Source organism: Hermetia illucens, chromosome 4, assembly GCF_905115235.1.
Source record: "Hermetia illucens chromosome 4, iHerIll2.2.curated.20191125, whole genome shotgun sequence".
NCBI classification, from domain to species: Eukaryota; Metazoa; Arthropoda; class Insecta; order Diptera; family Stratiomyidae; genus Hermetia; species Hermetia illucens.
This window is the reverse complement of record NC_051852.1, coordinates 96,645,142-96,662,649: the sequence shown is the minus strand read 5'-3', so window position 1 is coordinate 96,662,649 and position 17,508 is coordinate 96,645,142. Positions and strand designations below refer to the sequence as shown.

At 37.9% G+C, this 17,508-nt stretch overlaps 1 protein-coding gene across 1 annotated transcript in view; it reads left to right on the top strand.

The window, feature by feature from the left end:
• Positions 1-17,508, top strand: part of LOC119656006 — a 33,832-nt gene that overhangs the window by 11,039 nt on the left and 5,285 nt on the right. The window contains exons 2-5 of the mRNA XM_038062248.1: positions 516-2,648; positions 2,713-2,771; positions 7,400-7,554; positions 8,101-10,730. Of these exons, the coding sequence (XP_037918176.1) occupies positions 516-2,648; positions 2,713-2,771; positions 7,400-7,554; positions 8,101-10,730 (4,977 nt within the window). The remainder of the gene's footprint in view (positions 1-515; positions 2,649-2,712; positions 2,772-7,399; positions 7,555-8,100; positions 10,731-17,508) is intronic.

The window sequence follows — 17,508 nt, the reverse complement described above, 5'->3', positions numbered from 1 at the left end:
AATCGTAAACTATGCTGACATCTCCAACATTCTAAAATATGTCAAAAAAACAATTGTGACCATGTCGAATACGCTCTTTTAGGAAATATGTAACTACGAGATAATCACGATCAAATAATAATATCAAAAATCCATCATCAAACTGGAAAGTCATTTTACAGCGAAATCAATCAAAACAGATTTGCATGATAACATAAACAAAGCAACTGCAATTTTGCAACATTTGCATTCGTTAATGCCAATAAATTGTCCTTCCTTTTCCGCTAACTTGTACTCGCGACCTGCATAAGCTAATGAATTCAAAAGACATGAAATATAACGAAGTATCTTGACGATATTCAGTTTTTTTCCTCTACTTCCGTGTATTATACGCTGATGCCCGCTGATTTTATTGATGAAGAAAATCGATTTAAAAAACGCATATTCAAGTCAACATAGCTTTTTTGTTCCAGTTCATATCATTTCTAAGAAGTGAAACAAATATATCAATAACAACAATTTTTTTTTCATTTCAGTGTTGAGAAAGGAGCTCCAATGATTACCAATAATATAACGCGGTTAGCAAAGGAGCTCATTTTGCACCTCCGAAGGCTTGCTGAAAAGCAAGAAATAACCGATCGAGATTTATGTCAATATTTTAGAAAGAATATTAGATGTCTTCTTTTCATGAATCGTCATCACGCTGTAATTAGAAGACGATTGTTGAAGAGAAGAAACGCGGTTATTTTGCGGCATAATTGCCTAAAGTACAAATCAGAATTGGGGAGTAAAACTAAGAAATTGAAAAAGAGAAACATTGAATTAGCATTGAGTTGGTCAAGACGTGTTGTCCTACATTTAAAGCAGCGAAGAGCATTGTTAAAACTCACAAATAGGGAAAGTAAGGAAGAGATACTTTTGCAACCTGATGACTTAAAAAAATTAAATGAGCGTATAGAGCATTATAAGAACAGTACCAACAAAGCAGCTAACAATATCTTCCAGGATGAAGCCGGAGAAGCTAACACTGCTTCAGAACCTATACAAATTGATCTTACTGAAACGCACAACTTTCATTTGCAACCGAATATTTCAAACTTCGAGCAGAAAGCAGAGCTTAAAGGAACCAATTTCTTAGATTCTTTGATCGATAAATTGAAGAAAAATGATGTAACGAATTCGTTTATCAGAAAACCGCAACAAGAAGAGCAAAATAATGTGTTGTGTAAATTTATATCAAAGCAAACTAATGAGCCCGCAATTCATGATGACAGTGATGCTTCCTCTGATTTTCTTGGCTTCAGTGAAGATGATCCTTACGGTTTACTCCCTACGCCAAAAGTACCAACTCAGATGCAGTCAGATAAATCCCCATTTATTAGTGAAAAATTAGATACATTTCTCCGGGAAAATTCATTAGAGAATCGAACGCGAATCGAGTTACCAAAAATAAAACAAATCGAAGAAGGGATGGTGTGTGAAGGAGCTCAACCACCTAAAATTCAAATGCAGAAAGTTCCTGACGAGTTGGCAAAAGCAAGAACTGTAGCGGAAAAACGTATGCTTCTAGAAAGGAAAAGGAGCTTGAAGTATTTCATTATTGAAAATGAAAACACTGTGTACCGAGAGTTGAAAAGGCGATCTAAATATAATCAGTGCAATGATGTTCTGATTACCAGATTGCAAGCGGCGGGTATTCCATTCAGGCGAGACTGTTGGAAAGCGGCTTCGTGGCTACGTACTTCGAATGGAAAATTTTGTTTTCAAACTCTGAATGTAAATGGCAAGAGCTATAAGTTAATTGGTACACGGGGGAACCATCGTCATAAAGTGTTGGGCAATTACAATGATTCTCCAATTTGTAAAAAAATTAGATCTGGTTGTCCGAAAAGTTGTACACAGCCATTAGAAATGAAAGGTATAAAATTGTGCCAACCTAATTTAGAAGTAAATGATATACATGCAAGCTGTAGAAAAGAAGAAGGTTCAGAACACAAACGACAGATTCCAAAACTCCTAGAATCATTAGAAAACACCATAAAACACAAGCCTGGTCCACTATCAAGGAAGGCACTTAGAAGTTGTAAGAAAGAAATTGATGCTGGCGAAGTGGAAGTGTACAAAATGCCAACAATACAAATAGAAGTGTTCCCAAAAGTGAATCAACCCCTTGATGAACGGATAAAGCCTTATTTAAAGCTTGTCTTACCTTCAGAAAAAATAAGTCGTGAGTGGGCTGAGTTCGCCGTTTCGACGCTAGTCACAAGAAATAATAAAAACTGCGAAGAAAAAGAAGCAAATTACAAGAAATCGTTTACATTCGATATTCCGTACTTAAATAATCAGAAAACTGTGCTTGTGCGGAAAGTCTACAAACGCAATGAGAAATACCATAATATTGAGAATGATAGTTCTGATTTAACTTTCCGGCAAAATATAGATCCTGCAAACGAGGTGGAAGTGACATGTGGCAAGATACTGAGTGAAATGATTGATAGTGTTGCTCTAAGTTTAAGTGAGGATTCAATGGTTAAAAATGATCCTGACATTGACTACCTTCGAAATGAGATAAAAGATGATTCTGGGCGGTCAAGAGTAGCGAATGAGCAGTTAACTGAGGTATTTCCTAAAGCAGATACGAATAAAAGCAAACCAAAAAAGAGATTGTTGTAAGTTTGTTTGCAAAACTTAGGAAAATCAAATAATATTAAAAGCGTCTGTGTCTCTCTGCAGATTGGAGTTAAAGAGGCTAAATGCGACGATAGTTGAAGCGCAAAATGATTGCATTTCAGGTAGGTAAAATAGTTGAAATTAGAAACTGCATATATTGCTGGAAAGAACATTTTATTTTTTCAAATATTGATATTCCGAGGACCATTTGTCGTCCCAAATTTAGACTAAGATTCATTGATGAAGAGGACTTGGAACATGGACTAAAATTTATTGATGAAGAGGACAACTGGCGCTCGAAATATCGAAAATAAAAAATTACACATTCGATAATATCAGAAAACATTGTCTTAGTCTAAGCGCATAGACTCAAACAGTCGAAGCAGCAGTTTACGGGCTGCTTCTCATTTAAAGTGCGAATAAAACGGAACGCTCAAACTCCTAGTGGGGTGAATACTCCCATTTTATGACAATATTATCACTTTGTGAAGTGGAATCCTCGTCGAAATTTCGTATGTTCTATATAGCAGCACCGAGAGAACATTGGCGCAGATCAGTCTCAATTTGATGTTAGTGTTGAAATGGCTGCATTTTAATTTGCGCAAAACTGGCATGGGGGATTCAGGACTTTTAACGTAAAATTCGGTAGCACGATCGGCAAAAACCAAGTTTTCTGGATATGCAAATTGATTAATGTCTGCTCATTAATGCAAATATGAAGAGTGCAATAATCAGTGAGACTGAGAACCTTGATTTTTCTGGTGTTTGATTGTCTCCTTCAAATCCAAAGCAGCAGCAAGGATTCGTAATGGAAACCAGTCTGCTCTCTGTCGATTATACTTTTGAGGTGTTCTCTGGTACGCTCCAAGATTAATTAAGCTGATAATTTTACTAAGACCTTCCTTCGTCGTGAATGTGGAACAGGCCATTAACATCCTTGACCAGGTCATCGAAAGATGTTCGACCACCTATACGACTTTTTGTGATGTGGTATACTTTTCTGATATCGTTATTATTTGCTTCTCCGCGATTAGTGCAATGGTAAATTTCTATTTGTCACAGCACTTCCCGAGACTTCTCACTGTATAAGAGCTTGAGCGCCATCACAGGCAGCAATCAATAACTTCAGTTTTAGACGCTAATTGATCCGTATCTACAATCCCGCAGTTAGCCAGGTCTTGTGGCGGCCCTGAATGTATGAATAATGTTCGAGGAAAGAACATTTTCAATGACGCTCCATTTTTTGTCCATATTACCTGCGTTCCGTTTAGCACTGGCGAGTCTCGCGAAGTGTTCCATTAGACGTTTGGGTCTATCCTCGATTGTTATTCGTTACGTCAGTTTTCGATCGCACTTCGCCCGCAACGATCCTGTCGTTACTTCAAAACATTGAGACGAAATGTAAAATCAGCTGAGAAACAAAATTTTTCACTAACTCACATTACATTCAATTACATAGAGCATTTCCTAAAAAGTTACCTCCTTGAGATTCCGTTTCGACAGTTAAACGCTCTTAAACAAACGAAACGGTAATTGTCGCTCGTCGTCGTGGGCTTTACGAGGCTCGTGAACGTTACGTTAAAACATCTGTTTTCCGACCGCAAAGTAATTCCTACAGTCTACTGTAGTGTACCGTTACGGTCTTGAATGAAGTGCTCTAACACACTTCAAGGCCCTGATCCAATATGGATTGTTGTGCCAACGATTATTATTATTATTATTATTAAAGTAATTCTCTCGTTGTCGAATGATAGCTAGAGTTTAGGAGATCAAAGCTCTCCAATCCTGTGAGAAGCAACCTAAGCAACACGCTAGCAGTTGCCGTTAGCATTAATCTAGCAATGGGTTCACGCTTACTTTCGTCAGGCTTTCTGGAGTACAAATGCGCAGTACACAAGCACCCTCCTTATTATTTCTATAATAATAATCGTTGGCGCAACAATCCATGTTGGATCAGGGCCTTGAAGTGTGTTAGAGCACTTCATTCAAGACCCTAACGGTACACTAGGAGGCAATGTGGTCAGCATTGCGCTCGCCCGAGATTATTACCCTGATTTGACTCAGGTACTCATTCATTTTCTATAGTCCCATAATTTAATCACATTTCATTAAAGAATTTTCAGCATGTAGCTGTGAAGCTCTCGTTGGAATTGAAGAAAGCTAGTATTCTGGGAGCGTACGTATATCCCAAAAAGCAATTTGTATCATTGTATGATAGCCAAAGATCGTACCCAATAGGTCCGTTCTTATCCAAGGCATACATAATGTTTCGTTAACAAGAAGAAAAATCGAAATTTGCAAGTTGTTAGCCCACAAACTTCACTTTAGTTGGCTTTCACGGCAAGCAGGGAATCTTTGAGTAAATTCCTCCAACTCAAAGGGGACTCACTACCCCCGTAGTAGATACTATTAAAAATCTACCTATTCCCTGGGTGTTTCGCGATAGATTATATTGATTCATAAATTCTCATATCTCAAATAAGCTTGGAGCCGTCTTTGCCAAAGTTAGGGGTAGATTTCAACAACGGTAGAATTTGTTCATTATCTAGCTTAATGAGTTCTTTAATTCCGTAATTGAGGAGAGTAGAATACGATCTGCTCGGCAAGAAAGCAAAACCGTTAAAATATGGAAAAAGAAAGACGATTCAGCAGAACATATTTGAACGTAACACACGCTCCGTGATTACTTATGCAGAAACACCGTGAGGGGAATTGCCTTCTATACTTTGCATTTCTGGATCTAGAGAGGGCGTTTAACCTATATGTTAGCTGAACCCGGCTGACCCCTCAGTTAGTTTTGCTCAATTGACCTTGCCAGTGAAATGATACATAGCAAGCATTTCTTATTGAAACTTCAAAGTGCCATCGGAAGGGGAGAAGGAATAAGAAAGCACCCCCTTTCTACCCCTGGTAAAATATCATAATGGTCGCTTCTTAAAAAGTTACGGTGCTCTGAAAAAACGGCTATTTTCGTAACATTAATAAGCTTGTGGGTAGGGAAATTATCGTCGCGGGGGGATTGCAGAGACCCCATTCCGCACCCACGCAAATGAGAAAAAGGTGGAGGAGCACAGGGCGGCTCCCCTCTGTAACATCCCTTATCGATCGCGACGATGATTCCTCATCAATAAGCTTACTACTGTTACGGAAATAACGCCATAACTTTCCAATGGGTGCGTAGCCTCTTTATTATTTCCCTCTCGGGACTGGCGTTGGCAAACTAAAGTTCACTATGATGATATCACACTACAAGCCATCTGACGGCTGCGATTTTTCAACAGGCTTTGAGAGAAAAGATCTTCCGCTTGGTCATTCATACTCTCCTTTGCGCCTGGCGTGATTGACATGAAAATGCATAACGTCCTCACCCCTTACGAGAATCGGTTAAAAAGTCAATCTTTACCTCAATTTTCATGATGATCGGTTGAATGGTGTAGAAGTTTATCTGTAGCGCCTAGTGACGAGCTACAACGTAGATGGGGCCAAAATATTTTCCATGGAAAAATATATATATATACACCAATTTTCATGCCGATTGAGTGAACGATGTAGGATTTGATGATTGATGATTGAGAAAATGCAAATCAACGAAACGACCCCAGAAGCTGCATATATATTTGAGATGATCGCATAATGTTCCATTCTCCTGAGTAATTAATGTAGGTTTTTCGATACAACATATCAAGTAGTCAAAGTCGATTTGAAAAATTTGAAAAATAATAAGAGACAACAAAGAAAAAAATTCTCTAGTTATTGTCCTATAAGAAGATGAAAAGTTTACAATTGTTTTTCAATATTTGAAGGGTATTAATGAATTCATGATAATAATGGGTAGGACTAAAGCTATTACCTGCCAAGGAATTGCAAATTATAAAAAAAAAGTACATGACGGACGAAAGTCTATAAAGGGAAGAGGAGGGATCTGCAACTGTAACGGGACCTTGGAAATTACGCCAAGAATTTAACCCTTGGCATAATTTCCAAGGTCAAGGAAAGGAGAGACAGAATTATTTCTCTAGAATCAAATGTAAACTAATTGCATGAAAAATTGCTGTCAAAACAGGAATTGGTTCTAAGATTAGAAATACTCAAAACTTTATCGCACAAGTAAAGCATCTCAAGCTCCGTAAATTGCAGAGGAAGCTGCCCTTTACAGAAGAGCGCTAAATTTCAAAAATGGCCTTATCGGAAAAAATGGTGTCGTGTAATTTGTATGAAGATAGACCAATCCGATTTCGACGTTCAGTTATTATTTCCATAATCTAAAGAATAAAACACAAATTTCGAGCAGAAGACATGGTTTAGGTGAAGGTGGAGGTTTAATGGTTTGTCGTAGAATGTAACGAACAATCGGAAATTCGGTTTTTAATTTGAAAATATTGTTAAGCAGTACTTTCAGCAACAACAAATTGAAGCTCTCGATTTCCCAGCAAGGTCTCTAGAAAGAAAGAAAAGGGGAAGGATGGTCAATAACATATTAAAATATAAACATTTCATTGCTAAATTCTATGTTAACAAGGTAAAAATATAAAGAGTCTCACCCTTTTACCAACCTACCGGCACTGTATGCATATTCTTTCAATATGAATAACCAACAATTCTAGTTTAAGGAAGGTGCAATATGCCTCTTACTCGGAATTCATAATTGTGTATATTAGACTATATTCTCGCTTTCGTATAATTGTTTTGCTTGTATATTCAATGAAAGTACCGTCTAACATTTGTTAACGCAATCCCTGTATTTTTCCAGCGGCTGTCGTCAAATGCAACAAAGAGTTTTGCAGGCTGGGTTGTGTTTGTCAGAGTTTCATGGGGATAACTTCACCGAAAACCCATTGCAAACAAAGTGCCTGTATGTTTAAATGCACCTGCAAAAATAGCACGATTGAACAATTTAATTGTACGGTAAGTGTAAGAATAAAAGCGGTTTTACATTGCGGTATCCGTTTTCTTATTTATATCATCGATACAACATAAAAAAATTATTTTGTATTTATTTTGCACCAATATCACCAGCAACGACAAAATTCCGCATTTATGCAAAATACAAGATGTGTTGAAGAGACAATTATTATCTTCATTGTAAGAAAATAACATTAAACCTTTACGCTTGCTGTTTCAAATAAGAAAAGGAGGTTGTAGATCTGGTTCCGAAACGGACCAACCTTAGCCGATCGACATTTTACACGTATTTCTAGTTTGTTAGGTCTCACATGAGACCTAACCTGGATACATATCCAGCAGATCTAAGCGTTTAATGTGTATTGTGAAGATAATATTCTGTCAGTGACCGCTCGTGTTGGCGACAATATAAATACAAAATAATCTGTCGTGTCGGGATGTATCATATCGTATTAGTTAAATAGATACAAACAAGTTGTCGCACCGATCGCAATGTAAAAGGATTTAGCTCATTGGCTTATAGGGTTTTAATTCATCTTATTTCTTTAGAATCGAGTTCTGTCAGAGGAGGATGCATTACTTATTCGCGAAAAAGCCACAGCTCGCCTGGCTAAAATTGAGAAAGACTTTTGTGCGACTGTCGTTTTAACGGATCATAAGACATATTTATTGAATGAATCACAATCAGAGAAAAGACGTATAAAACGGGTACCAAAACGTTTTATTGACTTTGTCCAGGATGATATACTGCCTACCAATAATCGCAATAATATCGTTAACTGTGAGTCACCACAGAAGTCAAATCTTGCTAGCAATATGAATTTCTTACTGACAACCTTGAAGCATTGCAATGTGAGTTTAAGTCGTTTAGAAGGCTTGCAGAATATCGAACCGTGGTGCATGATTCATTGTCTATACAAATGTTTCTGCGAGGGCAAATCGACTGAAGGTGAACCATTCAAATTTGCTGAAGGAGATTCTGTCGAGGAAGAAGAAATTATATACCCAAGAAAGCGTCGATACTCTTTTGATAAAGAAGAGAAGGAACCACCTTATGTTGCTATAAAGCGCAAATACTATTCAGCAGGGTATGTTTCCGGAAGTCGCGTTTCTGCCGTACCTGCGTCAATTTATAAAAGTTTAAACCGTGAAAAAGCGAAAAGTATCAAGTTGAAAGTAATGGCTGATGATAATGTTGAGAAACGAATGTTATTAAAACAGCGACTAGCCCAATCGCGTGATTTTAAGAATTTCGAATCAACGTCCGTTAAAAGAAACAATTCGAAAAGCATAACAAAGGATCATGAATACCCCAAAACTGATATTCCGAAAACGCTTCTTTCACAATTGACTGCAACTGACTTAGGGTCAGCTCCAGATAAGAAGTCCATCGTTGACAAACATAATTTACAACAAGAATCAAAATCAAAGCAGATTGACAGAAGTTGTCCAATAATCGATTCTGATACTACCATGCCTATTATAACGTCCGTAATGTCACTCAACGTAAATAATGAACGGAACCCGATTCATTATATGCGCAATATTCCCATAGAGCTTCCGTCAGTGAAATGTCGACACGGGGAAATATCCCTTTCGGAATTTCACAAAAGTGCGATAGGAAAGCTGAATGTAGCCGTTACAAGAACAATGCAGAGCATTTGTCATATACAAAAACAAAACTCTAAGCACATTCCACTGCCGGCGCCGCGAACATTAAGTAGTCTGCAATGGCGGTATTTCTTAGAGGCTTTCGTCGAAGAGTTGGTTTTCGTTTGGGAGGTTTGCGTTAGAAACAGAAATATCCTGATAGCAACGAAAATGAACATCATGCCTCAAATTCACGGAGCAACAAGTGCAGCAAATATCAAAGTTGTTCCACGTGAAAAATTGCCTATGATTGGGAAGATGCTTCTGGATCGTCTATCCGGGGAGCATACGCAAAAGCTGTCGGTTTTAATGTCTGGCGAAGAAAGCTGTTGGCATATAATTGGTTTCATAAATAGTCAGACAAATTATTTAGCTGCACCTAATAATGTGTCACTTGTTAGGCCCACGCCTGAAAGCCACCCGCAGGTAACAATGAAGGTAAATGAACTTTACAAGATGTTATTCCTGCGTGAAATTCAAGTAATGAAACAGAAACAAGCAATAGCTAAGAACGCATCACATCCACCTGAACCTAGACGTCTTGAAACGCAGGTAATGGAACCAAAGCAAACAACCACCAAGAATGCTTCAGACAAGCCTAAAAGTGCTGGTTCCGTGTCCATATCAAATTTAACATTAAAAAAATCGCAACCACATTCCATAAAAGTTAAAAGCAATCTGGAGATTATGCCAATATCTGAAATGGCTGCTAAATCGCTAGTTATCCCGTTGCCGAATAAACAAGATCATTTATGGCTTATGGTCGATCTTGTAGATGATTTCTCGCATATTTATGTTCCTGAATGGAAGGATTTCTTAACGTATTCGCGTATTAAAAGATCGTTTGAAATTGCTGCGAAAAGCAAGAAAACTGTGAAATTGGCTAAACTCGCCGGGAAAGCAGATATTTATGCTACGCCTGATTGTTATAATCGACTTTATATTGGTCCATATTTCGAAAAGGCTAATGTTAATTTAGTTCTGTGTCAAAATGTAGATGAAAAAATTCTATTACGAGAAGATTTTGAAAAAAGTCAAAATATTAATCGCTCAAGACGAACTGTTGGTTATTGGCTTCAGATAAAAAATTCTACATTGATTTGTCAAGAAGAATCGAAAGAATCGGAGAATATAACTAACCGAACGAAAAATATACGATGTGAATTGCCTTCTGCATCTTCAAGTAAGGGGAGTCAATCAAAACCTACGCAAATCTCACTCCTTAAAAGAAACTATCTACCCCGGAAGTCGTCGCCAGGAGTTAAGCACCATGGGACCCTTTCAAATCAACGGGTTTCAGAGAAATATGTTAAAAATATTAACTTGAAGAAATTTATATCTCAAAAAGGAAGTCTTCCCTCTTCGCCTGAGCCTGTAAACAAAATATCTGGCTATTTTGTTACAGATGCAATATCATTAGGGAAAATTCGTGCTGAGCGATTTCATAATTGTTATCTCATCAAACTGCCAAACATTGAGGAACAGCTTAAGCTTGCCAACGAAAAAGTTGTAAATAAATACTTGACAAAGTGAGTATAATTACAAATTCATCCATTTTACTCATTTAATATAAATTACCTAACGTAAGACGGGACCCACGATTCAAACGTTATGAAAAGTCTAGTGAAGTGCCTACCGTTTCTCAGCTATTTTATTACATATGACAATGAAACTTAAATCTATCTATCTCTATGTTTTGAAAAACAATAAATTATAACTAATTTTATTGTTTTTCAAAACATAGAGTCCGCTGGAAGTTAGACACTCCAGAAAGGCGTCGTCCCTTTGTGGACAGTTCATATCAGAAATGGCACATGTGCTGCAAAAAAATCAATGAGAATGTTAAAAATCACGGGTTCTTACATGAAAATTTACCACTTTTTCTAAAAAAATCAATAAAATATAAACAAGTTGAGAAACCAGAAGCTAGACGCTTCAGGCATAAGAGGTTTGGTGTTTCTCTTTGTGAGGAACGATGACTTCATAATAGTTCCATTTGTAAATAGTTAAAAATTTATTTTTTAAAAAGCCATTTACACAAATAATTTGATCTGGAAAGTACTGTATTGATAATATTCAACCTCATACGCTTCACACTAGGAGTTCAATGCTATTAGCAAATGTGTAATATTTCATCCGAATGTCAATTATTCTCGTTAATTGTGACGTCAGCATTCTATTTGCATGGCTTAAGATGCAGTAAATCCTCGCGAAATTGATAAATTTGAACTACTATAATTTTGACACTAATAGCCAGATTTGCATGAAACTTGCGTATGCGCGATATTGTCCTCTATGCTGGTGCAAACTTTAGCCCTCCTAGAATGATCTTAAAAGGCGGGGAGTTGAGTCCATTTCTATAAGTTGGTAATAGTATTAGTAAGTTTATTTGAGCAAATTTCGCAAAGGGGCATATGTTGAACCCTATATTTCATTTAAGTGCAGCTTCATGTTTTTTTCAGATTTTTGGGTTTGGTAGTTTCTGAAAATGAGTCCTGTCTCACTTTAAGTGTGCACATTTTGACTTCTTACTCTCGTACTTTATAAACCACGTCGCAACTAATAACAGTTTCGAAAAGTACTAATCAAGACCTCAACTAACAGGGTTTAATTAATATTTTCCCCACATGACTATATTCGGTGAAAAAAATTTTTGCATCCGCCCTTCGCATATATGGGGAACCCGCTTCAAACTCCGCGTAAATTTATGTTACTTACTGTATGCGTTGGATTTCATAATTCCCATATCAACTCCAAATTTCGTTCGGATCGGTTTAGCTATTTCGGAGAAAAGTGTGTGTGAGTGACAGACAGACAGACACCGAATCGATTTTAATAAGGTTTTGTTTTATACATAACCTTGAAAAAAACTCGAAAAAATCGGCATTTTAAATTAAATTAAGTTAAATTTTTAGTTTTTTATTTGTTGGTGATATTTTGGTAAATTATCGCAATAAAATCGGTCAGTGAATCCTGAAAATAACTGTACGTAGTTTGAAAAAATTTGAAATCGAGAAAAACGCATTTAATATTTTTTTCCCTATTTATTTAGGTAAAAGAAATTAAGTATTGACATCTACAATTGATCCATTTGTTATTCTTATACCATACAAACACTCCTCCTTGCTGCGCTACTTTTTTGAACGGACGCATTTCCTTCGTCATAATTCCGGCCATTACGATCGGATTTAAAGTCAATTGGTCAACCAATTATGTTCAGAATTTTTAACAGAGTTATCCGTTCTTGATTGAACCTGGCCTGGCAAATGTTTTTTGCGAATAATCGCCCAAAGCGTTTTGTTACAAAACTCTTTGTTATTTTGAGTGTTCTTTCCCAAACGACGTTTCGTAGGTCAATTTGTCGAAAACTGGTTTAATATACGCCTAATATACTTCTAGACAATGTATGAAATACTTAGTACGCACGCGATATTTCATTCTAATGACATTCAATGGTCAAGGAAGGAGATTGAGCGCAATGCTAAAGGGGACTCAATAGATCCCATTACCAAATTTCCCACGGTGGAAGATCTTTTTATCCTCAGGTGAAAATGGTGACCGAGTGGTCCCGTTATTGTCAAAAACTTTATTAAAGTCGGATCTATACGGGACAGAAATTGGATATTTATTAAATATATATCCAGGCCACTGCCAAAAGCCTTGTCGTGATCGATTTTGCAATTAAACAAACTTCTTTGCTTCTAATTGTGTGCTCTGTAACTACAACGTCGATAATAGTTTGCTCTGCAGTTTTTATCTTTTTATCTCGGGGTGTCTGTGGAAAGTTTTTGTACCAAAAGCTTTACATCCGAGCTAAGCCAGGGCTTAATTTATGGGTAATTTACGGCTCCTCGAAACTTTTCTTCGATAACTTGCGGTGTGGCGAATGCTTCTGGCGGCAATCTATTCAACAGCGTACCGGGCACGTGTCTCCCAAAGTCCATCCCAATATTTTTTTACTTCTGCTAGAGAAAACTGTATTGTTTGGACGGTTTGTTGAGATTCTTTAAATGCTTGGGAGTAGTTTCAGGAAACCCCCGCTACTCTAATTTTCATTCGTCTGCTGGTATTCTCAATACTGTTGACTCTAGCAAAACAATATCCTGCTCTAATGAGTCGCGTCAACATTGCGAACCAATTTTCCTTGGTTGATATTTTCAATCAGTCAAACAAAGTGAAACCATACCTGTTGGTCGTGCGACTTAGCAATCGTGATTACATCACTATACAAATATATTTGTAGTGGCAATAGCTAGGGTACAATCGAGAAGAAATCTCATTCATTGATTTGAGACACAATTTTTGAAGTAACTACAAATTCATAGATTCTAGGAATGCCTAGCTTATATTATAAAATGGATCCATTTCCGGAAATTCCGTTCATGCTTTTTAGAACTCGTCCCTAAATCTCAGCAAAGACTTCAGCCTAACTGTGGAGAAGAATGCTTCGGTGTATATTGAGGTTATTGCCCGTAATGTGTTGTCTGTTTGTTGTGTTGCTGCTTCATGCTTGTTCCTTAATAATAAAACGGTAAACAAGTTGCATAATCACGGGGATAAATTGCTATCATTACTTGACGAATCCTTGCTGCAACAAAAATTCTTTCGATATTTGATATCTGCCCCTATCTTTGTGATTTCGAAGTAGGAGCGAATGAAAAAGAAGTTCAAGACATCAGTCCATTTCATCCGATACCTAAGTGAACCGGTTGGAAGTGGGCTCATAGATCCTGGTAAAGCAGTTGTAGCTGGCGCCTAGACGTTGAATCTGCAAGCTCCTACAAGGGTAGAACAATGTGTATGTTTCCCCTGTCTAGAAGGTAATAAATACAGTTATGGAAGCGACTGTAAAACAATTATACAAAACAGTTTATAATGGATTAGGCAATTGCATGATAAGAAGCTAGAAGGTAAAAAAATGACGATGCCAAGGGGTAGCAACTATTTGTTTCGGATAAAAAAACTATTTTTGGCTAAAAACTAGCTTAAAAATTCAACAGTCGGTTCAGTAGACCTTTCAGTCAGGGGCCTTTTGCTAATTAATCATTAGGTGGAATCGTATTGCAGGAACAGGAGTTTCTCTATTTGGGGAGATGAAAAAATCTTTAAGAAATCGTCCACTTCAACTCGGTGGTTTAAGAGAAGCGCTTGAGTTAAGGCAAGACTGGTTGGAATTTACACCGACTAAAATCATTCTTGGTCTCTCCGTCCGGGCCTCCAAAGGATCGCCACTTACACACTAGTTCATGCGGTTGATTTGTAGTTAAGCTTTTATGATTTGATCTCATTGAATTTTCCTTGTTTTAATTTCTTCACCAGCTCTACTATCTCTGACTTGAGCAGCTCCCAAATTATATACGTTCACATTCAGTGCTCGATTCAATATCCTCTTCTCCGTGTCCTGAATCTGTTTATGTGCTACAACATCTAATGCAATTCTAGAAATTACCTATTCCCAAGAGATGCAGATAATGTGTACGAATGTTTCTGTATCCAGTTAGGACTCTGAATCCCCCGGGGGTCTTGAAGTGTGTTAGAGCATTCCATAACGGTACATGCAGTACACTGTGATGAGCACTGCGCTCGTTCGAGATTATTACCCTGATTTGACTCAGGTACTCATTCAGAGCTGAGGCGACTGGTATCCGACATCCAGTTACGATAACAAATCCTTCTGCCACCAGTGAGACCTTCTGCTATGACAGCCCAGCGCTCTAACCACTTGAACCATCGAGTCAAATATTATGAATGAGTTTCTAAATTCGTCGACTCTGCTATCTGTGCTACTGAGTATACGGCTCTGTTCATATCAGTCCTTATGCTCTCGTTCTTCATCAGATTCGGAAGAATAATACAATTTTCACGGAGAAAGGTAATATTCTTGTGACAGGCCAGTAAATGCATTTTGGTGAGTTGGAAATCTAGACTGAACTTTTTTAAAACGTGGGAATATGGTCATGGGGGGTATCAAATGAAAGGGTTCGGTTAGTATTTTTTTTAAACTTATTTCATTTATAAAATCGGGTAAAATATAGGGGAATGAGGGTCCAATATGTATGCCCGAAATGTGTAACAGGTCTCGTTCTCAGAACAACCGAAAAATTTGAAAAAATCACAATGGTGCATTTATGCAAAATCTAGGCCTCAATACATCCCATTCCGATACCTGCTCAAATAAAGTTAATAGTAGCATATCACCATATTTTAGGGATTTAGCCTAAAACCCCCTTAAGTTCATCCTAGAAAATGTGGCATCAGTATACGTGATAAGATGTGACATCATTCTGAAAAGTGTGCATTAAATCCAACTATTATTAACAAAGTTATAGATGGTCAAAGTTTGATATTTCACGTGCATTTATTGTATTCTAAAACGTGTATGATGCCATCATCAAGTAAAGTGAACTCATGTGAGCGGCAAGTCACAGGGAAACATCTTAGTTTTCCTTTTCTAACATTTTTTAGTTATTTATTTATCAGGTTCAGCTACTCCAAACAGACATATATATTTCTATATTGTAATGAAGTTTGCAGATAGTATCCAATTAAGATGAATATGTATTTAGGTTAGTAAAGAGGAAATATTGAGATGCTCTTGATCAATTGCGATGCATATGTATGCATCAGTGTGCGATGCAGGCAATGTTTGTTTAGGATAAATACAATCATCATCAACGGCGCAACAACGGGTATCCGGTCTAGGCCTGCCTTAATAAGGAACTCCAGACACCCCGGTTTTGCGCCGAGGTCCACCAATTCGATATCCCTAAAAGCTGTGTGGCGTCCTGACCTACGCCATCGCTCTATCTCAGCCAGGGTCTGCCTCGTCTTCTTTTTCTACCATAGATATTGCCCTTTTAGACTTTCCGGGCTGGATCATCCTCATCCATACGGATTAAGTGACCCGCCTATCGCAACCTGTTGAGCCGGATTTTATCCACAATCAGACGGTCGCGGTATCGCTAATAGATTTCGTCGTTATGTAGGCTACGGAATCGTCCATCTTCATGTAGGCGGCCAAAAATTCTTGTCTCGAACGCGGCCAAGAGTTAGGAGAAATAGATAAGGACTGGCAAGATCACAGTCTTGTACCGTAAGAGCTTTGAACCTATGGCGAGACGTTTCGAGCGAAACAGTTTTTGTAAGCTCGGCAGCCAACAATCATCCGCGGATTTCATCGTCCTAGCTGTTATCGGTTGTGATTTTCGACCCTAGATAGGAGTAGTTTCCTATCTTCATTGTTTTCGTCTGTGCGATTCAATGTTGTTCGTTCTTTCAGTTTTGGTTTTGGCGCTGATGTTGCCACCATGTCACCTTTGTAAGAATTGTGCCAAAGTACACAAAACTGTCGACTTTTTAGAAGGTATTTTCGATTAGTAACTATTAACTATAGTATGTCAAGCAAGCCTATAACCGTTACGAATTTCAACATATTCCCTACTTCCAAGTATTTGAACTTTGCATTTGGTATTAAGTATTCTCTAGATATCCCTAGCTCCCTAGGTTAAAGTTTGGTCGACAGTAGCCACTATAATTCGGAGGTTCTTCGTGAGGTTTAAACAGTCCTTCACTTGGGTTGCTTCCATAAACACCCTGGACTATTCCATTCCTGATAGACCCGCCCAGTATTGTTTCCTCAATCGTTTTTTTTTTTTTTTAATTTTATAGCCATGAATCCGTTTCCGATTCCACAGAAGGGTTCTGGTCCGTAAAGAGGCGTCCCTGCTCCCTTCTTGGCTTCTGCTGCCTCATGGCCTGGAGACCAGAGTATCCAGGTCTTATTTTGCGAGCTGATCGTATTTAGTCTTCAAAGCATTCCCATATGAATTTAGAGTTCACCTGGTTGGACCTAAGTGCCTTGATCGCGGCTTGGCTGTCAGTCCGAATAGCAATGTTCTATTATCTGTAGTTTCTTTGGAGATTACAGGAGGCGCATCTGTCTATTTCGGCATGGAATATGCTAATGTGCTTACCCATTGGTTCCACGTACATTTCCTTTGCACCAATGATCCCTCATCCATTACCATACTCCACATAAGCGGTGATAATACCTTGCCCTGTGTGAAACCATGAGTGGTATTCATGACAATAGAATTTGTACCTATCAGTACTATTATTTGTCTACTTCCTAACATTCTGCCCATCCCGAAAGCCAGGGTATTTCCTACTCCCTTGCGGATCAGGGCATCATGTGTGCGAGGTGTTATCGAAAGCGCGCATAAAGCTATTTCTCTTGTGTCTATGGAAACTCGTAATGCATCGGTCAATTGATACAGAGCAGTTTCGATGGACCGTCCTATCCGGTGA